Consider the following 26837-nt stretch of genomic DNA (forward strand, 5'->3'; position numbering starts at 1 on the left):
CCGTCCCAAGGGACGCGGCTGGGTGTTGTGCAGTCTCCCTCTGACCCTCTGGGCCCAGAGATCTGGAAAACTTTCCTGTCCAGGTCCCTGGTTTTTACCTTTTCAGGGGAACTCTGCCCTTTCCGGCTGCAAACTGTCTCACCAGCTGAGTATACTTTGCCAATTCAGGGGTGGATGTTATCTGTTTCAACTGCTCATTCTATTTCACCTGGGAATCTTTTTAAAATCCTGATTTCTGGGCTTCATCCTCCGGAAATTCTGTTTCTTTGTTATGGGTGGAGCCACAACATTAGTAACAAAGAAACAGAATTTCCGGAGGATGAGGCCCAGACATCAGGATTTTAAAAAGATTCCCAGGTGACTCTAATGTGCAGCCAAAGTTGAGAACCACTGCTCTAAGAGATACACACTTATTGAAGAAGCCAGAAACAATTCCCAGCACACCTGTACACCTCTCTGCATCAGTGTCTGTGGAAACTCCCTTTTCCTCTCTTCCTGGGTGATCACCCATCTGTGTTCCTAGCTAAGGTAACACCTGAAACTATGCCTCATCTGCCTCATCTCACCTGCTCATGAACACTGCGCCAGCAACATTCTCTTCTCTTCCCTGCAGCACCAGATTTCCCTCTCCAATGCATCATTTTCATTAACATTAAAAAATGCTGTCATTTCTCTTCTCCTTTTAGATGCTGCTTCACTCTCTACTTTCTTTTTCCAACTCTTTCCATGCACACTCTCTCCAATTTTTTCCTCTCATTTTCTTTCCACTCATTCTGATCAGACTTTTGCCCCTCCCATCTATAGAAACTGCTGAAATCTAGTTTACCAATGATCTCACATCACTAAATGTACTGTTCCACTTTCATTCCAATTGACATAATTGGCAGCTGATCAGTTTCTTCTCCTTGTACAGTTTTTCTTTGGGTTATAGGACAATGCCACTCTTCTGATTTTCCCTCTCTGATCAATCCTCTTTGATCTTCTTTTCTGGCTCCTCCTCACCTCATCAGCCTCTCAGCAATGGGATTTCTTTGTCCATGCTCACTCACTAGCTACCTCTTGCAGTGTGGTAATTTTTTAGCATCATCTGTATGATGATGACAGCACATTTATGTTTCTAGCACTGACCTCTCTCTTGCAAATTCCAGGCCCTTCTACCCAGTTGTCTGCCTGACATCTCTTCTTGGTTGTCTACTGGGCATCTTAGACTTAGCATATCCAACACAGGCTTCAGCAATCAAGGCTGCATCTATAAGTGTAAGGATGGACGATCATTGAATAGAATAGTGAATGTAGAAATAGAAATCCAACATGGAGAAGGAAAGTATTTTTAGTCTAACTGGTGTGGCTCCATGGTTGAGCATCGACCTATGAACCAGAAAGATACAGTTCGATTCCTGGCCATGTCCCATTTGTGGGCTCATGCAGGAGGCAGCTGATCAATGGTTTTCTCTCAACATTGATGTTTCTGTCTCGCCCTCTCCCTTCCTCTCTGAAATAAAAAACAACAACAATATATTTTTTAAAAAAGGAAAGTATTTTTAAATAGATGGTGATGGAACAACTGGATATTCATATGGGAAAAAAGTGAATATGAACCCCTACACCTCATACTATATAAAACATTAATTCCAGATGGATCAAAATTGAGTGCTTGGTCTTTTCTCCCCAACCTGAATCTCTGTAAGCTTCTTCATCTCATTTAAGAAACACTATCCTTCTAATTCCTCAGGTTGAAACTCTGGTTCACCCTTGTCTTCTCTCTCTTCATCCACATCCACATGGTCAGCATTTTTTTCAGTCCTACTTTCAAAGCAGCTTCATTTCTTTTTTGAATAATTGTAATAGGCTCCTAACTAGGGCTCCCAGAGAGTTAAAAAGGAATTGACAGCGAACTGTCAAGACACACAAGCTCAGCCTCTTAGTAGAGGGAGAACCTGAAGCAAAGGTCTCTCTGCCAGTTTTCTCTTTCACACAGGAGATTCGTACAGAAATTAGACTTAACTCAATATATCTGAAGTATTACCATCTCAACATGAAATCAACATAAAAATTATTGGTGAGAAATCTTATACATACTTGTACTAAATTTTCAAAATCTGATATGTTTTTACAGTTATAGTACATCTCAATATGAGCTAGACTCATCTCAAGACCTATATGGATGCTGTATTGAATAGCACAGGTCCAGAACATATGTGAGTTAATGCGAGATTTAAACATTTTGAAGCTGAAAGAATTTGACTGAAGAATAAGTTCAAGGAGCCCCTTGAAGGCACTCTAACAATAGCAAAATAGAGCTACGCCTTCCATTATCATGATGTCTAACATTTGTACTTCCCTCAATATATGCTAGACTGGGTACTTACACTTTACATGAATTATTTCATTTAATCCTCACAACCATCTTACAAGTAAGACCCCTCCCTTTCAGATGAAAAAACTGAGGCACAAAAGTCAAGTCACTTGCTATTGTGACTTCTGAGCGTATTTTCTCAGGAAAACAGCTCAATAATTTGTCCACTGTACCTCCCCAATCTCATGTTAATAGCTCACCTATGCTCACCCAGTGGGGAGAGGGCACAGAGGCCCTGGTCTGTGTCTTTGAGATTAAACCTTAGGTCTTCAAGTGGCCACTCTGATCACCAATTTAGTTCAGTAAAATGTTAGGTCACACCTTGTTAACTTTTATAACAAGCTCCCCTCCGCCCCCAAGGACAGATACCCAGACCAAGTGGCACCTTCTATAGAAAGATGAAAAGGCCTGACATGCACAGGAGCTCACCAGGTCTGAAGTTTCAAGAAAGAACTAAAGAGTTGTTAGGTTGGGGGACATAGTTGAAGAATTAGGTCTTGTAATTGCCAAGGAACAAGGCACAGTGTAAAAAGACAACACATAAACATTTGTCTACACTTCCTCTTTCCTCTTCCTCTTTCATTTCTTATTCTCTGTTAATCCTTTGCTTCTTTGCTGCTGTTTCTTCCTCCTTACATAATTATAGCACAAGATCAAAAACAGCAACTTGAAATGGGTACAATGTGTGATTAAATTATGCCATTTTATTACATGTCTACATGTCTATAACCACCACTGCAATGGAGAAACAGCATTATTCCATTACCACCAAGGTCTCCTTTGTGATACTCCTTTCAGTCACATTCCTAACCCCTGGCCACCAGTAATCTGTTATCTATCCATCTCTATAAATTTGTCATTTCAAAAGTGTTATATAAAAATAATATAGTATGTGACCCGTTGGGATTGGCTTTCCCTCCTCAGTATAGTGCACTTCATAATCATCTAATTGTTATGTGCATCAACACTTTGTTTCTTTTTATTGCTGCACTAGAGGCCTGGTGCACAAAATTGTGCATGGGTGGCATCCCTTGTGGCCTGTGGAGATCGGGCCCTAGCTTGTGCCCCCAGCCTCATAGCCCCAGCTCGAGCCCCCAGCCTCATAGCCCCGCAGCCCTGCCTGGCACCCCACCTTAGCCTGGCACCACCCATTTACCCTGGCCCCCCTCTCCCCCTGTCGCTGCTGGTCGCCATCTGTGGGGTGACCAGTGGGGCGATTGGGGCGCCTGCTCATACCACCCTTGGCCTAGTGCCACCTGCTCGCTGCCCCCCCCCCCCACTGCCACTGCTGGTCACCATCTACAGGACGATTGATTGGGGACTGGCCCCCTGCTCAGCTCCCTCAGCACCTGAGAGCCAGGTGGCACTGGTGCGATTGATCAGGGCCCCTGTCTGGTGCCCGCCCACTCACCTGCTACACCACCCCGCCATGGTCCTGCTCTTGTTAGGGCCCATTGGGGCCAGCAGCGCCTTCACTACCGCCTGCTGCCAGCACAGCATCGCCAACGCCTGCCATGTTCTGCGCCACCCCCTGGTGATCAGTGCACATCATAGCAAGTGGTCGACCTCCCACCCAAGGGGACAATTTGCATATTAGGCCTTTATTATATAGGATAGTATTCTGTGGTATGAAGGTGTCAGTTTGTTTAGGCACATGATTATTTGGGCTATTACACATAAAGCTGCTGCCCACAATTATGTACAGATTTTTGTGTGGACATACTTTTTTATTTCCTGGGGATAAATGCCAGGGAATGCAATTGCTGGCCACATGGTAGGTGTATTTTGTTTAATTTTCTCTGAAACTGACTATTTTCCAGAGTGGCTGTACCATTTCACATTCCCACCATCAGTGTGTGAGTAATCCAGTTTCAACAGCATCATCACCAGCCTTTCACTCTGACCTTATCTTAACTTGATCAGATCTCTAAAGACCAGGGTCACATCAATAGCTACTGGAAGTTGAGACTTCAGCATATCTTTTTGACGGACACAATTCAACCCACAACCTGTCTTTATTTCTTTGGGTAATGATATGTCTGACTTCCAGCTTTGCTTTATGATTGGGTCTTGCTTTGTTCTCATAGCCTGATCAGAAGTGCCCTCAATTGTTGAGTCTTTCTGAACTCTACTCAGACCTCCAAAGTTTCAAAGATCTGATAATAATGAATATTCTCAGGAAGTAAAATGTCAATGTTGTTTCCCTAGTCAGTTCTTTCATGACTGCCCTTTTCAATGCTCCAGTACTGACAAGAGAGAGAAAAAAAAAGTAGAAAAAACTATAAATTTGTTGAGGGAAAGGACACAGTATCAGTTGTTTTTGTACCACCTTTAGTGTATAGGCTGAGAAAGGTGCTCAGTAAATGTTTTTTGGATGGATTAGTAGATGAGAGGGGAAGAGTGGGGTTCCCAAGTGGAAAAGAGGGAGGAGAGTCAAAATTAGTTTTATATAAGCTCCCCCTTCCCCTTCTACTTCCCAGATACATAACATAGCCTTTCATACATGAGATACCAATGTGTGGACCAGGTTAACTCTACTCTTTGTCCCCTTGCTGAAGGTCTGTTCCATTCCTTCCCATATATGCATGCTCCTAGTTTGCCAGGTGGCGGAGAGACTCCAGGAAGTTGGATGTTTGACCCTGTTTTCTGTGCAGCAACTTAAACACTGGAAGGCAGAATTGTATAGGTCTCAAGGGAGCAGAGTTACATAGGTAGGGATTTGATCCTGGGCCCACCATTTACCAGCTGTGTGGTCTTGACTTTAGCCTCCCTTGTCTGTAAATTGGGTATAAGATGTTTCTTGATATAAATTTATTTGAAAGTCATATATATATATATATATATATATATATATATGCACAGATTGTAACTGTACAGCTCAATAAAGTTTTACAATGCAGGACGCATTACATTACCAAAACCCCAGAAGCCCTTTCTTGTCTCCTCCTAGGCACTATGTCACCCCTCTCCCAACCAAAAGTAAGCCCTATCCAAATACTAATTTTATGTTCACTGGGTTTTGAACTTTATATAGATGAAAATATACAGGACATATCTTTTGTATTTGCTTTCTTGTGCTTATTGTCATGTTTATGAGATTCATCTATGTTGGTGGTTATAGTTGCAGCTTATTAATTCTCCTTATTGACTGGTGTCCCATTGTGGAGACATACTAGCTTAATGACTTATGCTACTGTTGGTGGACATTTGGATTCTTTCCAGTTTTTTTTGGTTTTTATAAATGAGGTGGCTCTGAAAACTCTTGCATGAGTGTTTTTTTTTGGACAGGGATACAGTACTCAAGGAGTGGGATTGCTGGGTTATAGAATATGAACAGCAATTGGTGTCAGAAGACCTGCCCAACATTTCAATGAACGTGTTTAACCTCACAGTGTAATGATAATTATAGCTGTTTCCTTCTTTTGAAAAATTTACTTTTGGTTAATTCTCAGGGTAGGTTCAACTGGATCAAAGGATATGTGACTAGACCTGTCACTCTTTAAGGGACTCTGAAGGCCTCTTGAGGAGGGGAATACACGGAAGCAAGCCTCTCCCACCACGGACTAGGGGAATGGGTGTGAAAATGGGCTCCTGGGTTCATGGAGGAGTGTTTTGTAGAGAACAGTTGGGAGGCATAGAACAGAGAACAATGAGTTTTACAAATGATGATGTATTTTTAGGAACCCAATATTTAGTTCCTTAGACGATAAACTGAGTAATTGGGAAAACAATGTATACCACTCATCAAATTAGGAAAGCGAGAGAAATCACAGGTGCAAAGAATGACTTTATTATTCCTCCCCTCCGAGTAGCCTGATTAAAGCCAAAGAGGGGGCAGGGGTGAGGTGGGAAGCGGGCTAGTACCGCAGTAGGGGGTCTCCTGTGGGAAGGGCCTGAGGAGAGCGTGAAGGACCCGCGGGCCCCTCTCTAACACTCTGTGGAACTGAAGCTCTTGACCAGGGCAGCAGGCAGGGCCTGGTGGGTGACCTCGCAGGCGTAGACAGCATGGCGTGCGTACTCGGAACCGGACAGCGTCAAGGTGCTGCTGAGGCTGTAGGTGCTGTCCTTGCCGTCCAGCTCGGGGGCACTGGTCTGGATGCCCTCGGTGTGGACAACACCGTCCACCGTCCACCTGACACTGACGGCCCGGGGGTAGAAGCCGCTCAGCAAGCACACCACAGAGGCACTGCCGGTCTTGAGCTGCTCCGAGGACGGTGGGAAGATGAAGACGGAGGGCTTAGCCACAGCCCCTGAGGAAGGAAGCACAGGGCATGGTGTTGAAGTAACAAGGACGCTCCCCACTTGGCTGCCTTGTTGTGGGTGACCCCGAGTCCGAGGGGCAAGCGGGCGGACCCGCTGCAGTGACGAGGCCGAGAAGCATACCTCCCATGTCCTAGCTTCCCCAGCCCCTTAAGAAATGGTTGTTTGAACCCTTTGTAGCCATTTTGAAACTTTTTAATGCTTTTCTGACCTCGCCTTTCTCTCCTTCAACTGTGCTCCCAGCAGCCTGCATAACTGACTGGAGCTTCAGGCCAAGAAACAAAGGCCGCGTCACCTGGCCCCGCAGAACTCAGACCCGAGGACCTTTACACGGAGGTCATTTGCTCAGGCCCCTCCCAGCGCCGCGCAGCGACATCAGGCTGACCCTGCCCACCACCCTGCAGAGGGCCTCAGCTCCGTCTGCGCAGCGTGGGGTCAGCCCTTGGCCCTCTGTGCTCAGCCAGCAGCTTCCCGTCCTCACACGAGCCTCGGAGGAGACCCGGGCCCTGGCCTGCGGCTGTCACCACATGGGCGGTCAGTGTTGAGCCCGGCCAGAAAGGTCAACGGTCGCTTTGGCCACCTGCCTAGGCCCTAGGAGAGCTGGTTAGCTTCACTCAGGCTGTGAGCAGCTGCCAGGGGCGTCCTGGACCGCCCCCTCTGTGGGCATTCAAGCCCCCGAGTAGGGAGCAAGAGTTCACGCAGCAGAATGCTTTGCTGGGAGAACTCCGATAAGTGAACAGGTGTTTATAAAGCTAACCTTCATGTTAACCAAGCAGTTCAGTGCTAGATACTGAACTTCTTATGTTTGGATATTTTCTTCTCTCTTAAACTTCATTGCTAATATTTAAGAGAATTTATAAAATAACCTTGGCAGCAAAATAATCTGAATTCTAGAAAGAAAGGAGGGGAAATATTCTATGAAGATACTCCTATCTGGGTGAATCCTTGGTAGCTTTAACTTTTCATCTTGCATTAACATATTAAATAATTAACATATTTGATATGGAAAATCTTGCAAGATATCTTATTAGTTTTAAATGGCATTTAAAACTCATTAAAAGAGTTTTTCAAAGGCCATAAAATAATTTACAATTCTTAAATAGTTTTAAATAATTTTGAGTTTTAAAATAGCCCTGAAATAGTCCTGTTAAATTGCTGTAGACCAAGAATAGTTTCATATATATATATATGTATATATATATATGTATATACATATATATAATGATTTCAGAGAGGAAGAGAGAGAGAGAGAGAGAGAGAGAGAGAGAGAGAGAGAGAGAAACATCAATGATGAGAGAGAATCATTGATCGGCTGCCCCCTGCACGCCCACATGCCCCACACTAGGGATTGAGACCAAAACCCAGGTATGTGCCCTGACTGGGAATTGAACTGTGACCTCCTGATGCTCAACCATTGAGTCACGTCAGCTTGGCAAGAATAGGTTCTTAAATATCACTATTGCAGTCAGCTGAAATAAACAACTCAAGGAACTACAGGACTACTTTAGAGGGTATGAAATTAAAATACTCAGATTAAAAATTTTCTGTCACAGAATGAAGGTATTGAAAAATATATTTATATTGTTTTTATTAATGACATTTATATATTAAGTATTTTATACAACTGAAATATAATATTACCCAAGCTATTAATTTTTTGAAAAATAAAATGTCACAAATTTATCTTATTTTTAATGTTACTATATCTTAATGTTACTTAATGTGAACTCAATAAAAGTTAATTGAGCAAAACCTGAGAGTCCAGATAGCCTTAAGTTAAAATATTTTTTAAGTTACATTTTTGCTGTTGGGAATTTTACCCTGTAAGTTATATATATTTCTTTTCTTGGAATTGAACTTTCTGACTTGAAATAATACATCAAAAGTGTTATTTGATAATCAGATATTGAAATAATTAGCTTTTGGGGATAACCATCATTTCACATTTATGATAAGAGATCATTTCAAGTTTAATTTAATATAGAAATTAGATTTTAAAAAAGGAGATATCTGTGAAGATATAGAATCTTGTAGACTTTCTGAATATTGAGTTTATTCCTCATTTCAGGCTAAAGATGACATTGCTACTGACTCTGAGCTTCATCTTGTACGTGGCAGATACGTACTTCTCTAATTTCCTATCAATCACCAGCACGCCTTGTTGACTTTATTGTTATCTTATCAAATATTTGCCGGAGAGAATAGAAAAATAACTAAGAAATACATTTCTTTACTTCTCTGTGTCATACATAAAAACCAAAAATTGATAGACTATTTGGCAAAGTTCAATAAATATTAATTCACTTTTGCTCTTTAAAACTACAAGGCTTTTCTTTTCATCTACATTATTTTTTCCCCCATTTGAGTAATTTGATTTAGATTAAGTTAATCTTTTTATCTGCAAATCCGTTTTTGGAGCTGAGTTTAACTTGAAATACCCTTATTTACCCAGATCCACAAAACTCATATTCAAGCTTCTAAAAGTCAATACTGGCATTTAGACCCAAATTTCAGAAGACAGTGAACAAAAATTACCTACGTTTTATGTCCAGACATGTCCTTTGGCAAAATAGTTTTAAACTTTAACAGTATTAGCTTACTTTCCCCTCCTTTTGCTGTTAACCTCATTACACTGACAGAGAGAATCTGGCAACTTAGATGCCACATCAATGAACTAGCGCTTTGCTTTTCCATGAGATGAACTGATTTTCAGAAGAATCCCATTTGTTTTAGAATTGATCTCAACTCATATCTCAAACATAAAACTCTCCAAATTACAAAACCCTATAAGAAGAAGGACCAACCAGCAAGGCACACATCTGTTTGACCTCCAGCGTGATCTCCGGGCTGAAAGTGAGCCAGTGAGGGCTCTCACATTCCCTCATCAAAACCTTCTGAAAGGTTAGTTCAGAGAATTATCCGGCTATGTTTTTCCCATTCTCCTCACAAACTCAAAAGCATGTCTGTTTGCTCAGCTTGAAAAGGTGGCTACTTTCTGCTGTTTACTTGTTCTTCACCAGGAATGGTTCGTTTAACTAACATGTCACAAACTTGCACAAATAATACAACTTGCACCATATAATAACCTCACAAATAAGCAAAAATGTACTTACGTTTGATTTCCAGCGTGGTCCCTTGGCCGAAAGTGTACCACAGTGATTCTGCCTCACTCCCACCTTTACAAAAACCTGCCCCATAAGGGCAGAAAGCTTCTTTCCCCAACTAAGTTACTTTGACTTGGAAATCTTAAAATGTTGTCATCATCTAGTCTCTCCTGGAACAATTTGATCTCCTATGTACCTAACCTGGGAACAAAATGATTTGTCCTTGATATCTAATGAATGAAAGCACACACAAGAAACAAAAAAGCAAGTTAATTAGACAGAGACAGAAAAATTAGTTGAAAAAAAATAAATACTTAGTTTGATCTCCAGCCTGGTACCATGGCTGAAAGTGTAAAACAAAGAATCCCCTTAGCTTCCCTCCTACACAGACTCCTATGCAGACTCCTGATGACTGAGAACATACATCTCTGTTCGGAATTTATGGTTTGCTCCATAGTAAGTTTCTGAAGCTATCACGAGGACAAATTCTCACCCTTCTTGTTTTTCAGATAAAACGTGCAATCAATTCTCAGGTTTGTTTACAGACTTGATCTTGGTCTTTGCAGGATGTCAGAGTATGGCTTCAGACTCAGCTTCACAGATGCAGGGACTACAGACACAGACAACAGAGAAGGAAATCTGGATTTTGCTCAAGTTCGATTTCCACTTCTGTCCCTGGGCAGACGTCCAGCACAGTCACAGCTCTCCATTGTGTCCTGTTTAAATACCATCCTAACCCAAGGCTCACAGGGTCCTGGGTCAGCTGCTGACAAGTGACTCCCTTTCAAGCAGGTGAAGCTCTGACCAGGAATGTTTGTTTTCTTAGATGACATCTAAAATCCTAGGAGACCATATGTTTAAGTGTATGGCCTGATGGTTCCTTTATTTTGCAGTAGTCCGCATCTGGACTACTGTTTTATCCATTCATTTTTTGGGGGCGGGGAGGGAGCAGGGGGGAATTAGATTGAATGACATTACAAAGAAAACAAATTTTAAAAATCACAATTCTTTATACCTTCTCCTGGGGTTGGGAACTTTTGCAAATGATAGACCTTATTCAATGCAATTATGGAATTCTTTAGCTTCTCTTAACTAATAATAATTAAAGAATGTCTTCATATTTCAACCTCTCATTGGCCACAATATTGTTTCAAAAAGGTAGACTAATGTACATTAAACCAAGGCCTACCTCTTACTTTGAAACGTATGTTGGAATGAAGCTATATATGATGTGGAAAAAAAACAATAACACAAAGATCAATAGAGTACAAAAGTAGACTTTACTTGCTTGATCATCTATTGTCATAGGACAAGTAGAAAGCTCAGAGGGGTATCCACCACATCTCATTGAGCTAAACCAGTTGCATGCTGTCTTTGAAGCTGCCAGGGAACCATGGAACAACTTAGTGTTTCCATGGTAACCCCATCAAAGATGCTGAAGACATCATTTTGAGTCTATCTTTACTTGTTGCTATCTTTTTTTCTCTCTTAACCTACCATCCCCACATCAGCATACATTGCTTCCACCATCCTCAACTCCTTACAGTTCTATGGCCTCCAGCTTTTACACAACACTCCCTCTGCTTGGAAACACCTTTGTTCACCTGGGTTAGCTTATGAACAACTAATTTTTTTTCTAAGACTCAACTCAAGAGATACCTTTTCTCTTACTCATGGCAGGTGACCTAAATTTGCAAAGTGCAGATGCAGGTCATTGGGCCTGGAACACCTAATTGCTTTTACTTGCTATCAGATGCTTCCTATCCTACTGGATTGTAAGCTGTTTGATGTTTTATTTGTCTTGTGTTTGGAAGGCCCAGTCCAGAATCTTCACTTGAACCAATATTTGAAGACTTAATGAAAACAACAACAACATACAACAAATAACTGAAAATCAATAATAGATTAGAGCTGATGAATTAGAAAAGGCCAAAGACTGATACTGACCACTGAAAGAGTAAGTTTTACAAGAAAAATTATAACTGTACTTCTGAAGATTGGGGATAGGTTACCTTGATTTTCACTGGGCACTTTGCTGATTACCTTCAAAAGCAAAATCAGGAGATGAGGAAAGAAATGAATCAAGTTGGAGGTAGAGAGAAGAGAGGAAGTGGCAAGTGGAAATTAACTGTGCAACAGAGTTGACTGGGACATAGTCACCATGGATCCTAGAGAGGATAGAGAGTGTGCTCTCTTCTTCAGAGATACACGTAATACCAGTCACAATAGCTGACATTTATCTAGCACTTACATTACACATGGATCGGCACATTTAATTATCCCCCTAAATCTAGGTAGTAGAAGTTAATATATCTACTATTTTGTAGATGAAGAAACTTGAATGCAGAGAGTATAAGTAATCTGCTCATTCCAGTGAGTGACAGAGCTGGGATTTGAAATTGGAGCTCATGTATTTAACTGACCCTGAGAGTAAAATCCCCCAATAGAAGCAGTCTGCATAGCAGGCAGAAAATGCTAGGGCAGGGGAAGGAACAAGAAACTCCTTAGACCCGTGGTCAGCAAACTGTGGCTCGCGAGCCACATGCGGCTCTTTGGCCTCTTGAATGTGGCTCTTCCTAAGCCTTAGGAGTACCCTAACTAAGTTAATAACAATGTACCTACCTATATAGTTTAAGTTTAAAAAATTTGGCTCTCAAAAGAAATTTCAATCATTGTACTGTTGATATTTGGCTCTGTTGACTAATGGGTTTGCCGACCACTGCCTTAGAGAATCTTGAGGTTAGAAATGAGTAGATGCGTGTGCTCAAATGTATATAAATAAGATGCTCTCATATATATTCTCTCCCCTCACTTCTCCACCCCATGAGCAGTTTAGAATTTATTCTAAGAATCTAACTTTTCTGGGGGCCAAATGACAAGCAGCTTCACTGATGAGTCTGTTGGATAGCTCCCCCAGTTTTCTATTCCCGTCACTCTTGTACATTAAATCCAAGAAACACTGCCTTTCCTCAGTACATCAACGCTGTCTTACCTGGCTCTGGAATATGTGTATCTGATAGTCCATTTTGAAGTCTGTGGTTCAGCTTCTTTCCAGCTTATCAATCATGGTAGCAACCTAGGTAGGCAATTGTACTTTAGCTTGACTCCGTAGGCTCATGATGTTCTGGTATCTGTGCTTGATATGAGGTGATATTCCACAAGGTGAGGAGGAAATTCTTAAACCCACATCCAGTGGTGCTTGGAACCTGATCAATTGCTGGCCTTCTGGCTGGAGTGCCACAAACTGACATCTGTCCTCAGTCCCCGGGCCCGTCAGCCAAGAGGGAGAGAGGAGGTTCCTTGAGAAATCACTGCTTTCTTCCTGCATTGGAGTTGTGTTGTCTCTGAGGAAAGACATCCTGAGAGGAGCAAAGTCCTTTGCCCAACCTTGTGCAAATGCATGTGCCTTACACTTGACCCAAGGTGCCAGTCTCACACAGGAAAGGGTTGTTTCCAAGAGGGTCTGAAGACTGCAGGCATTTTTGACTTCCAGGAGTGAAAGGGAGAAGGCAGGACTGTGTGCTGCTTATTACCCTGGAGAGACTCAGCCCCAGAGATTTACATATTGAGGGTTGTGGTTTCTGGCTGGTTTTACACAGTGATAAGCCACTTGAGCTTACCCTAGAGCTCCCTGCCCACCTTGTCTATTTGGCATCCAGCCCTGTGTCCTCTGTCACCCTACCATCATGACGACTGCTGTGACTGGGCTAGCTCTGAGTGCATTTATGAAAAGCATGAATTCAGGCTTGGTTCTTCACACTTTTGCTCTTTCTATTGTCACAATCCTCAGGTCCACATGGACACTCTACTCTGCTCCCTGCTGGCTCAGGGCTCAACACTGAGCACCTTGCTCCCCATGCCCCCCCCCCCCTCCTCCCACCCTCCTTACTCATCTTGGGTAAGGGCCTGGGCTCTGGGCCTTTCCTGCCAACTGCTGATCCCTGCCTCATGCCTTTGATGTGTACATCTCGATCCCATCTAAGAAGGATTCTGATCTTTCTGCTTTTTATTCCCACTAGCTTTGCTGTTTAGCTTCCTGGATCACTTAAGTTGGTAACCACTTGACCTAATGTTTTGCTGCTATTACCTCCTGACCTGTCTTCCCTGTCATTGTGACTTTATTTTTAAAATATTTTTTTGTATCTTAAATATTTTTGTTTTTGTATTAAACAAGGATGTGTGTGATTGAATGGATATGTTTTACCCACTCTCTTAACCTGGATCCTTCTTTAATTGGCTTATTTGTGTTCTACATTGGGTTAAACTAGGCTGTTCTCTGGCATTCCCTGCATTCCCATCGCTCATACATTAAGGGGAAAGAAGCAGCTCAGGTTATCCATCCTTCTCCCGCCCCTCCAAAGTGTCCTCATAATCCTGGCTGAGACCTGGCGTTCCTCCCCTAAGAGGGGAGAAGAGGAAGAGGACAGGCCGACAGGAAACCAAACAAACAAAGTGAACCAGAAAACCAACAGATTGAAACAGGAATAATTTGGACTTTTAAGTTGACTATAATACCTCTGTCTACCACTCTCTCAAAATTCCCTTTGCAATGACAGATGAAACATAAAAATGAGAATAAATTTATTTCATTGATGGAGAATCACAAAGAGTCAATTAGCAGAATTGTTTTCCTTTGAGGAAAACCACAAAGATTTGAATTGATGGAGAAACTGGACTCTGAGTTATCAGGTTCTGGGACTGGGAGTGGGCTGGGCAGGCAGTGGCTAGTCAAGCCCCACAGGGGCCCCTCCCCTGAACATGGCATGCAACCTGCAGGCCATGTGAGTAGTGATGGAAGTAAAAATGGATCAGATTAACAGGCATTCAGCTCAATAGCAATGACATGAAAATCTCCCAAGCCAATAGAAGGACAAAAAAATAGACAAATAAAACTAAACCTATCTAGGAATTTAGGAAAAAGAAATTAAAAATCAAGAAAGCATGATAAATAGAAATACAAAATAAGATGGAGGGACCAAGTTCAAATAGTCACAGAGTGTAATGTATGTTAAATTATTAATGCCTTGCAAAGACACATATTATTGAAGAAAAAATTATTCATGACACTTTTTAAAAGTGGTAAGGCAGAATTTATTCAGGACCTTCACCAAAGGTGTAAGGACCACTGAAACAGGGTTATGCAGTAGGGCAAACAGGTTGGGCCAGACTTCAAATACAAGAGAAAATGGGGATTTATAGGCAAGGAGCAAGATGGGGGGGGGTGTCAGTGGATGGATAAATAATAAGAAGAAACATCAGGGGGCAGGGGAGATTCTGGTAAGCTGACCTCACAGGATTCTTGCTGAAGGCAGGCCAGAGTGATCAGCCATCCCCTGGGCATGGTGGAGCATAGCAAACCCAATTAGGTATCCAGGATGACCAAGGATGGGGAATTCTGGTTAAACTTACTTAGCAAGATTCTTGCTAAAATTGTACAATGCAGAGATGAGCACAGAGGTTCAAAAGTCAGAGCCTAGTAAAGAGAAGGTTCAGAGGCAATTGAGTAGGGCTTGGTCAAGGAGAGAATCTTTGTACTTCTTAATCCCTTTGATCATTTCAACTGTCCCCTAACCCCCTTCTATCTGGCAGTCATCAGCTTGTTCTCTGTGTTCTATGTGTTTGTTTCTGGTTTATTTATTTATTTATTTATTTATTTATTTATTTATTTGAAGCCTGGTGCACTGAGGGGAGGGGTCCCTCATCCTGGCCTGTGCCCTCTCGCAGTCTGGAACTTCTCGGGGGATGTCTGCCTGCCGGCTTAGGCCCGATCCCCTGGGAATCGGGCCTAAGCTGGCAGTCAGACATTCCTCTCACAGTCTGGGACCCCTCGCTCCATACTGCCCGCCTGCAGCGGAGGCGGGAGAGGCTCCCACCACCGCCACTGCACTTGCTAGCCGTGAGCCTGGCTTCTGGCTGAGCAGCGCTCCCCATGTGGGAGCTACTGCATTGATCATCTGCTCCCTGGTGGTGAGTGCACATCATAACAACCGGTGGTCCGGCCGGTTGTTCTGCTGTTCGGTCAATTTGCATATTAGGGTTTTATTATATAGGATTCCACAAAAAAATGAAATCATATTGTCTTTGTCTTTCTCTGTCTGACTTATTTCACCTAGAATAATACATTGTAGATACATCCATGTTGTCACAGATGGCAAGATTTCATTCTTTTTTATGGTTGAGTAATATTTCATTATATATATGTACCATCTACACTAATAAAAGAGAAAAATGGTAATTGGTGTATGGCGCTACCCTTTTCATTGGCTAATCAGGGCTATATGCAAATTAACTGCCCACTAAGATTGGCAGTTAACTGCCAACTAAGATTGGTAGTTAACTGCCAACAAGATGGTGGTTAATTTGCATATGTAGGCACAATGCAGGGAGGTGAAAGGGAAAGCAGGAAGAAGCCCCCTGCCACTGACAGTGATCTGAAACCCAGGGGGGAGCTAAGAGCTGGGGGGCAGGGCAAAGGCGGCCCTGGGGCTGCCTTTGCCCTGCCCCCCAGCCATGATCGGAGAATCAGGCGCCTTTGCCGCCCTGGCCAGTGATAGCAGGAAGTAGGGGTGGAGCCAGCGATGGGAGCTGGGCACGGTTGAAGCTGGCAGTCCCGGGAGCTAGGGGTCCCTTGCCTGGGCCTAAAGCGAAGCCCACGATCGCAGCGCCCCCCGCTGCCACTGCAGGTCCCCGCTGCCCGGGCTGGATGCCCAGGCCAGAGGCGTTAGGCCTGGGCAGGGGCGGAGCCTGTAACCGTGGGGAGCTGGGGGGGCGGAGCCGGGGATTGGGGGGATATGATGGTCCCCTTGCCCAGGCCTGAAGCCTGGCTCAGAGGCGTCAGGCTTGGGTGGGGGGTGGAGCAAGCGATCAGAGGGAGATGGGGGTCCCCTGCCCAGGCATGATTCCTGGGCCAGAGGCCTCAGGCCTGGGTGGGGGTCAGAGCCAATGATCGGGGGAGATGGGGGTCCCCTGTCCAAGCCTGACACCTCTGGCGGAGGCGTCAGGCCTGGGCAAGGGGCCGATCAGGCGATCAGAGAGTGATGGGGGTCTACGCCTCTGGTTGAGGCATCAGGCCTGGGCAAGGGGCAGATCCAGCAATCGGAGGGGTCTGGGGGTCCCCTGCCCAGGCCTGACACCTGGGCCAGAGGCATCAGGCCTGGGCTGGGGGCAGAACCAGTGATGGGGAGAAATGAGGGTCCCCTGCCCAGGCCTGACGCCTCTGTCAGATGCGTCAGGCCTGGGCAAGGGGCCGATCCTGCGATTGGAGGGTGATGGGGGTCAATGCCTGAGGGCTCCCAGTATGTGAGAGGGGGCAGGCTGGGCTGAGGGACATCCTCCCCACACACACCCAGTGCACGAATTTCGTGCACCGGGCCCCTAGTATTGTAAATAATGCTGTAATGAACATAAGGGTGCATATATCTTTTTGAATTAGTGTTTTGAATTTGCTAGGGCATATGGTTGTTTTATTTTTAGCTTTTGAGGTATTTCCACATTGTTTTCTATAGTGGCTGCACCAGTTTACAATCCCATTAATAGGGCAAGAGGATTCTCTTTTCTCCACATTCTCACCAACACTTGTTGTTTCTTGATTTATTGAAGGTAGCCATTCTAACAGGTGTGAGCTGGTATCTCATTGTGGTTTTAATTTGTATTTCCCTGATGTTTCATATGTCTGTTGACCATCTGAATGTCCTTTTTAAAGAAATAGCTACTCAGGTCCTGTGCCTATTTTTTTAACAATTGGATTGTTTGTGGTTTTTTGTTTTGTTTTTTTGACATTAAGTTGTTTGAGTTCCATGTATATTTTGAATACCAGCTATTATTTGATATATTATTGGCAAATGTCGTCTTCTATTTAATAGGATATTTTTTCATTTAGTTGATGGTTTCTTTTACTGTACAAAAACTTTTCAGTTATTGTAGTCCCATTTATTTATTTTTCTTTTCTTTTCCTTGCCTGATGAGACATACCCCAAGAAAATATCACTAAGAGCAATGCTGAAGAGTTTACTGCCTGTATTTGATTCCACAAGTTTTATGGTGTAGGATCCTACATTTAAGTCTTCATTCCATTCTGAGTTTATTCTTGTATATGGTGTAAGAAAATGATCCAGTTTCATTCTTTTACATGTGTCTGTCCAAGTTTCCCAACATCATTTATTGAAGAAACTGTCTTTATCCCATTGTATCTTCTTGCCTCCTTTGTCACAGATCAATTTTCCATATAGGTGTGGTTTTATTTCTGGGCACTCTGTTCTGTTCCATTGTTCTGTTTCTTTTTGTGTGTGCCAGTACCATGCTGTTTTGATTACTATGGGCTTGTAGTATAGTTTGATATAAGGTAGCATGATACTTCTAAATTTGTTCTTCTTTATCAATATTCCTTTGGATATTTGAGGTCTTTGTGGCTCCATATAAATTTTGGAATTATTTGTTGTAGCTCTGTGAAAACACCTTTGGTATTTTGATAGGGATTGGAGTGAATCTGTAGATTATTTGGGGTAGCATGGACATTCTCATGATGTTAGTTTCTATCAATGAACATGATATACCCTTCCGTTTATTTGTATATTCTTCATTTTCTTTCTTCAATGTTTTATAGTTTTCTAAGTACAGGCATTTTACCCTCTTGTTTAAATTTATTCCTAGGCCTTTTATTCTTTTTTTATCCCATTGCAAATGGGGTTGTTTTCTCAACTTCTCTTCCTGATAGTTTCCTATCTATATCTACACTAATAAAAGAGAAACATGCAAATTGGTGTCACTCTGCTATGCTCACCAGCCAATTGGATGAGTATGCAAATCAACTCAACAAAGATGGTGGTTAATTTGCGTACATAGGCGCCCAGTGGCCTGGGTCCCGGGAACATCATCAGCACTCAGGTCACTCTGAGGCAGGCCCTGTGTGGGCCCTGCGCAGAGTAGGAAGGGCCTGAGCCAGGGGGCTCCTGGGCAGGGCAGAGCCGGCCATTGGAGCTGCGGGGGGGCCCTGCCCAAGCCTAAAGCCTTGGCCAGAGGCATTAGGCCTGGGTGGGGGCTGAGCTGGTGATCTGAGGGGCCTGGGGGTCCCCTGCCCAGGCCTGACACTTGGGCCAGAGGTGTCAGGCCTGGGCAAGGGGCCAATCTGGCGCTCGGAGGGTGATGGGGATCATGCCTCTGGCCGAGGCATCAGGCCTGGGCTGGCGGCTGAGCTGGGATCGGTGTGAACTACAGAGGAAACACCTTTTCTGACCACTCATTGGCTATGCTCCCTGTATGCCACTGGTAATATTCTTAGTAACTTGGGTAATAAGAATCCAAAAAGGTCATCTAGGGTTTTTCTACCACACTCCTGGAGAAAAAAATGAAGGTCCACTGCTGGAGGGCTAAGAAATGTCATATCCTGCCCTAGCCGGTTTGGCTCAGTGGATAATGCCCTGGCCTGCCGACCGCAGGGTCTGGGTTCAGTTCTGACCAAGGGCATGTACCTAGGTTGCAGGCTCCTCCCTGGCCAGGGCATAGGTCAGGGCTCATGCAGGAGGCAACCAATCAAAGTGTTCCTCTCACTTTGATGTTTCTCTCTGTCTTTCCCTTTCTCTTCCACATTCTCTAAAAATCAATGGAAACATATCCTCAGGTGAGGATAAAAAATAATAATAAAGAAATGTCATATCCTATGAAAGACAGATCTTGAAAATGCCCAAAGGAATGTTGTCATTTTTTCATGGCAAAGGGACTGGAGTCTGTGTGATGAAAAAACCTTGGTGGCTGCAGTGACTGGCAGTGGCTGCAGCAGTGGGGTGATGGGGCTGGTGCCTTCCCCTGATCAGCCCTGTCGCCTCCCACAAAGGGAGGCCAGACTGCAGCTTAGGCCCGCTCCCCAACGGGAGCAGGGAGCGGGCCTAAGCCGTCAGTAGGACATCCCCTGAGGGCTACCAGTATGTGAGAGGGGGCAGGCTAAGCTGAGGGATCCCCTCAGTGCACGAATTTTGTGCACCGGGCCCCTAGTATGTATATAAAAGCCAAGCAACCAGAATGACCGGAATGACCTGTCACTATGACGGGCACTGCAGCTGGCCAACTGTCCTGATCAGGGGTGGGGTCGGCCAGCCAGAGGGAGGGGCTGTGGGAGGCTGGCCAGTTGGCTGGGCCACAGTGCACCAGGCCTCTAGTTGGTGTATAAAGAATGCAACCTTTTTTTCAATATTAATTTTGTATCCTGCTACTTGACTGAATTCATGCATAAGTTCTAATATATTTATAGTTCTCTCTATATAGTATCATGTCATCTGTAAATAACAACAGTTTTATTTCTTCCTTTCCAATTTCGATGCCTTTTTCTTTCTTTTTCTTGTCTCATTGCTGTGGTTAGGAATTTCATTACTATGTTGAATAAAAGTGGTGAAAGTGGACCTCCTTGTCTTATTCTTGATTTAAAGGAAACATATATTGCTTTTCTCCATTGAGTATGATGTTAGTGTGGGTCTGGCATATATGCCTTTTATTATGTTAAGGTATGCTGCCTGTATACCCACCTTGCAATCATAAGTAAATGTTAGATTTTGTGAAAAGCTTTTTTCTGCATCTATTAATATGACTATATAATTTTTATCCTTCATCTTGTTTAAATGTTGTATCACATCAATTGATTTGTGTACATTGAACCAACCTTGCATGCTCCCAGGACCAAATTGGAATAACAACTAAGATACAGAAAAACCATCCTGAATAATCAACTGAAGACTAGCTGGAGAGAAGCCTAATAACCAAGGACAGAAAGTGGAGACCACATAGAGACTGGTAGGAAGTACAGAGGCACAAAAGGGCTGGCTGGGCTCCCACAGACAGCTGCTGAAGTACCTGAGGGATCTCTCAGGTGTGGAGGGTAGCCACTGAGAACCCTGGGGTCTAAACCCCAAGCTGGGCTCTCCAGCCCAGAGCACCAGAACTGAGAAAGGTGCCCACATAACATCTGGGTGTGAAATGCAGCAGGGTTGCTGTCTTCCAGGGAGAGATGGCTGGAAATGCAGGAACCCTCTTAAAGGGCCAATGTGTGCAGCCACTCACCTTGGGCTCCAGCAGAGGGAGGGGAGAGTGAACTGGACCTGTGTGAGCAGAAGGCATGTTTGGGGGCTCTGGGGCTAGAGATCAGAAGACAGATACCTGGTTTCCTGTGCTGAGTCATTCCCTCATGCTGTGGAGGACATCTTTCTCAGGCCAACCTTTGTATCTAGTCAGTTTTTGCCTGGGGAGGAAGGCAGTTGTCCACCCTATTAGAAACAAAACAAAACAAAACACTGGCATGCAATCTAACAATAAGGACACACACACACACACACACACACACACACACACATTTTGAATATTTTGTGCCAATCCCTCTGGCTTACAAAGTTTCTGTTGAGAAATCATCTGATAGTTTTATGGGAGCTCTCTTGTATATAATTAACTCTTATCTCTTGTTGCTTTTAAGATTCTCTTTCTGTCTTTAACCTTTGGCATGTTAATTATGATGTGTCTTGGTATGGGCTTCTCTGTCTTGTTTGGAACTCTGTGCTTCCTTGAGATGTTTGTCTATTTCCTTCACTGGGTTAAGGAAGTTTTCAGTCATGATTTCCTCAAATAGGTTTGCAATTCCATTCTTTCTCTCTCCTCTCTGGTACCTTTATGATGTGAATGTTGGTATACCTGAGGTTGTCCCAGCTTTCCCTTAAACTATCCTCATTTTTTAATTTTTCCTGTTCGAATTGAGTGTTTTCCAGATCACTGACTTGATCTTCTGTTTCATCTAATCCATTGTTGATTCTATCTAATGCATTATTCATTTCAGACACTGTATTCTTTTTTTTTTTTTTAAATCCTCACCTGAGGACATTTTTTTCCATTGCTTTTTAGAGAGAATGGAAGGGAGAGGGCGAGACAGAGATAAACATCAATTGGTTGTCCAGAGTCTGCAACCGAGATATGTGCCTTTGAGCAGAATCAAACCCAGGATCCTTCAGTCTGCATGTCAACACTCTATCCTCTGAGCCAAACTGGCAAGGACTTGTATTCTTCATTTCTGACTGATTCTTTTTATGTTTTCTATCTCCATTTTTATGTTTTCTGTGTTTTTTTTGAAGGTCTCACTGAGCTCATCTAGTCTTCCCCTAGGTTTATTGAGCATCCTTATAACCAGGGTTTTGAACTCTGCATCTGAGGCCCCTTCGTAAGAGTTACAAAGTGATTTTCATTTGGTTGCTGCTTGTGTTGTGCTTGGAGGCTCTTGGGAAGGGCTATACTGTGAAATGAGGCCAGCTGCCACTTTTTCCAGGCTTGGAATATTTTAGTAGGCAATACAATGTGAGCTGAGACCAGTTGCCACTGGTACCAAGTTTGGAGCCACTAGTTGAAACTATGTGCCAGGCCAAGACTGACTGCCACTTATGTCAGGCTTGGGGCCACCTGATGGGATTTTCAATGCAAACAGTCCATCACTGTTATGTTGGGCTTGAGACCACTTAGTAAGAGCTACAAGGCACACTGAGGCTGGCACAGCTTGTTTGGGGTTTCTGCACCTTTGAGAGATTTTGGGGAAATCCGGAAGAAAACTCAGGCAAGCTGCTTGTGTGGAAGAGCTGCTGGAAGGGGCTTCCATTGAGTGAGAGATTTAGGTGGTGTGGGGGGTCTCCGGGCAGGGTGAACAGTGTTAGTCAGGTTAATAGAGAGCTCAGATTTTGTGCCACCATGCCAGCTGGGTTGGAGGAGAGCTCGACAACAACAAAAAACAGTGGTATCTTCTAGCACTTCCATTCCAAGAGGGAGTTGCCCTCACCCTGTCCCTCCAGCCCTTGCCCTGAAGTCAGTCGATTTATTTCTTCCTCATGTGTCCCTGGCATTTGTTGAGCTGCTGACCCTGAGCTGGAGCTTAGAGCGAGTGAGTTTGTGATCAAGTGAGTTTGCTTGCCAGTCGTTTAAGAGGAGCACGTCTCAGTCTCTAGCAGCTCGACTTTCTTGGATGTAATCCCCACTGGTTTTCACAGTCAGATGTTGTTGGGACTCCTCTTTCCTGCACTGGTGGCTCCAGGCTAGAGAGCCCTGTGTGGGGATAAGATCCCTCACTCCTCAGGGAGACCTCCACAGCTGAGATATCCCTCCCAATTCTTCCTTAATCACCACACTGTGAATGTGGGATCTGCCCATTCCACATCTCATCTTCCCCTCCCCTTCCCTTCCCTCCCACATGTCATCAGTCTTGATGTGGCTTCTTCTTTATATCCTTAGTTATAGGACTTATGTTCAGCTTGTCTTCAGGTGGTTCTCAATGATGGTTGTTCTAAATTTTGTTGTAATTATGATGTGGTTGTGGGAAGAGGCAAGCACAGAGTTTACCTATTCCACCACGTCATCAGAGGTGCTGTTTGATTTCTATTTATCACTGATTAAAAATTAGATTCCAAAAAGTTGTATATTAACCTAGAAAAAGATGATATCATGAAAATAATTTTTGACATAGAAGATAACCCTGATGCTTATTGGGTTTTATTTTCTTTTGCTCTGAAGGACATTATCCAGTTTTGTATCTTTTTAAAAAAATTAATCTTTATTATTGATATTATTACAGATGTCCCTCTTTTTTCCCCCCATAGCTCCCCTCTACCCAGTTCTCACCCCACCCCAGGCCCTCACCACCCTATTGTCTATGTCCCTAGGTAATGCATACATACATGTAAGATCTTTGTCTAATCTCTTCCCGCACCCTCCATACTCCCTTCCCTCTTAGAATCTTCAGTCTGTTCCATTCCCATGCTCCTGATTCTATTCCACTTCAATAAACAGAACAGCTTATTCTGTTCATCTGATTTTTCATTCATTTGATTTTTAGATTTACTTGTTGATAGGTATGTATTTGTTGTCACTTTGTTGTTCATATTTTTTTATCTTTACCTTTTTCTTCTTCTTCTTCTTAAAGAGTACCCTTCAGCATTTCATATAATACTGGTTTTATGAAATACTGGTGGTGATGAACTGCTTTAACTTTTTCTTGTCTGTGAAGCTCTTTATATGACCTTCAATTCTAAATGATAGCTTTGCTGGGTAGAGTAATCTTGGTTGTAGGTTCTTACTATTCATCACTTTGAATATTTCTTGCCACTCCTTCCAGCCTGCATAGTTTCTGTTGAGAAATCAGCTGACAGTCATATGGGTACTCCCTTGTAGGTAACTAACTGTTTTTCTCTTGCTGCTTTTAAGATTCTCTCTTTGTCTTTTGCTCTTGGCATTTTAATTATGATGTGTTTGGTGTGGTCCTTTTTGGATTCCTCTTGTTTCAGGTTCTCTGTGCTTCCTGGAGTTGTAAGTCTATTTCTTTCACCAAGGAGGGGAAATTTTCTGTCATTATTTCTTCTAATGGGTTTTCAGTATCTTGCTCTTTCTCTTGTTCTGGCACCCCATAATTCGGATGTTGGTATGCTTGAAGTTGTCCCAGAGGCTCCTTACACTATCTTCATATTTTTGGATTCAATTTTCTTTTTGCTCTTCTGGTTCGGTGTTTTTTGCTTCCTCATATTTCAAACCATTGGGTTGATTCTTGGGATCCTCTAATCCAGTTGTTTGCAAACTGCAGCTCGTGAGCCACATGCGGCTCTTTGGCCCCTTGAGTGTGGCTCTTCCACAAAATACCGACTTCTGCACATGAGCCATGAAGTTTCAATTGCACTGTATATGCACACCTGCATGTGGTATTTTATGGAAGAGCCACACTCAAGGGGCGAAAAAGCCGCATGTGGCTTACAAGCCACAGTTTGCCCACCACTGCTCTAGTCTACTGTTGAATTTCTGTATATTATTTTTTATTTCAGTCAGTGTAGGCTTAATTTCTGATTGGTCCTTTTCCATTTTTTTGGCATTCTCACTAAGATCCTTGAAAGTCTCACTAAGTTCCTTGGATGTTTCTAGAAAATTCTTGAGTAACCTTATAACTGTGGTTTTGAACTCTATATCCAGTAGTTTACTTTCTTCCATTTCTTTCACTTGTGATATGTTTCTTTGTGTATGTGTGAGAACTCAGTGTTATCACTATTATTTATCCCTAGTCACTCCAGCATTGGCGTTAGGATCTCCTTTGGTTGGCTCCTGTGGTCTTTCTACAAGCCTCCATTGGTTTGGTTTCCTTATTTCCTGGCACCACGAGGTGCTTTAGGATCATCTTGTATTTTTCCTGCTATTATCCTGAAATCAGCCACTTTACAAGGAGTCCTGGTTCCTTGTATTGGCGAAGGATGATTAGCAACAAGACCTGAGCACTAAGAATGTTTATCATTACTGGGTGTCATTGCTTCTCAACCTCTCAGCAGTTGGAACTGGGAAAATATGAGTGCTTACTAATCCACACATATACACACATCAGTATTTCTGTATCTATCTGCCTATCTGTATGTACACGAAAACCATGGACTTATACTGGAGGTTTTCCAGGGGTTTCCGTGTTGGTTTGCTCAGGCTGCTATAACAAAAAAACAGTGAATGGTGCAGGTCTGAGATCTGGGTGCCAGCATATTTGGGTTCTCTCAAGGCCTCTCTTCTGGGCTTGCAGATGACCACCTTCTAGAGATGCCATGGCCTTTCTCTGTGTGCACACATCCCTGCTGTCTGTGCCCTGATCTCCTCTTCTTGTGAGAACACCAGTCAGGCTGGAATAGGGCCACATTAATGGGCTCACTTTAACTTAATCGCCTCTTTTAAAGCCCTGTATCCAATACAGTCATGGCAGGGGAGATTAGAGCTTTGGCATGTGAATTGGAGGGGGACGTAATTCAGCCTATAACAGTGTCCAGGGTCTGCCTTCTCCAAGTATCCTATGAATCTACTAGAGGCCCAGTGCACAAAATTCATGCAGGGAGGGGGGTCCTCTCAGCCCAGCCTGCACCCTCTCCAATCCGGGACCCCTCGGGAGATGTCCAACTGCCAGGGATCAGGCCTAAACTGGCAGTTAGACATACCTCTCACAATCCGGGACTGCTGGCTCCTAACTGCTCACTTGCCTGCCATCCTGGTCACCCCTAACTTCCCCCCCTGCCTGCCTGGTCGCCCTCAACTGCCCCCCCCCCCAGCATGGTCGCCCCCTCACTGTCCACCTCTGCAGGCCTGGTTGCCCCTCACTCCCCCCCCCCCCCCCCCCGCTGGCCTGGTCACCCACAGCTGCCCCCCTTCCAGCCTGGTTGACCCTCACTGACTCCCCTGCCTGTCTGTTCACCCACAACTTTCCCCCCTGCTGGCCTGTTCACCCCCAACTTACCCCCTGCTGGCCTGGTTGCCCCCAACTGCCCCACCCTGCCAGTCTGGTTGCCCTCAACTCTTGCCCCCGCCCCAGTGGCCTGGTTGCCCCACGCAGCCTGCTGTTTGGTCATTTGGTCGCCCCTTACTGCCCCCCCTGCCAGCCTGGTTGCCTTATGCAGCCTGCTGTTCAGTCATTGCGTGAGGGCATCCTGACCAATTTGCATATTCCTCTATTATTTAGTGTAGAAGATAACAAGTTGCTCATAACGGCTGAGGATCAGTGTACTACCAGACCAAGGCAAGTGAGCCTTTAAAGTGGGGATAGCTTAACTGAAAGAAGTACATATTTATTTTATTTTATTTTTTTAAAAATATATTTTATTGATTTTTTACAGAGAGGAAGGGAGAGGGATAGAGAGTTAGAAACATCGATGAGAGAGAAACATCGATCAGCTGCCTCCTGCACACCTCCCACTGGGGATGTGCCCGCAACCAAGGTACATTCCCTTGACCAGAATCAAACCTGGGACCTTTCAGTCTGCAGGCCAACGCTCTATCTACTGAGACAAACCAGTCAGGGCAGGAGTACATTTTTAGTTGAGCAATTTCAGACATAAGCCCAAAAGGCTTGGAGTGCTATTTGGGGATTGAGATGCCCCTCTATCCTTTAAATCCTAGTCAGAAGGCAACAGGGAGCTGCCCCAGCTCCCAACCTGCCTCACAGATGCAGCATAAAGAGCTGTGGTTTGCACCGGGCATCAGGGGCCCTCCCTTCCTACTGTGTCTTTCTGATCGCTTCCATTTCTAAGTGCTTTGACACTGGAGGCAAAGTGTTGGTTTTCCTCTTATTTCTCTGGTTCCCTCAGCTCTTTTTTAAATTA

General features: G+C 43.9%; 1 protein-coding gene across 1 annotated transcript in view; it reads right to left on the reverse strand.

Moving 5' to 3' along the window:
- Positions 1-6131: 6131 nt before the first annotated feature.
- Positions 6132-26837, reverse strand: part of ST6GAL2 (ST6 beta-galactoside alpha-2,6-sialyltransferase 2) — a gene marked incomplete at its 5' end in the record, with an annotated part of 333761 nt that continues 313055 nt past the window's right edge. Inside the window, one exon of the mRNA XM_081086198.1 lies at positions 6132-6606. Within this exon, the coding sequence (XP_080942324.1) occupies positions 6284-6606 (323 nt within the window). The 3' untranslated portion in view covers positions 6132-6283. The remainder of the gene's footprint in view (positions 6607-26837) is intronic.

Source organism: Myotis nattereri, assembly GCF_964212035.1.
Source record: "Myotis nattereri genome assembly, chromosome: 3".
NCBI classification, from domain to species: domain Eukaryota; kingdom Metazoa; phylum Chordata; class Mammalia; order Chiroptera; family Vespertilionidae; genus Myotis; species Myotis nattereri.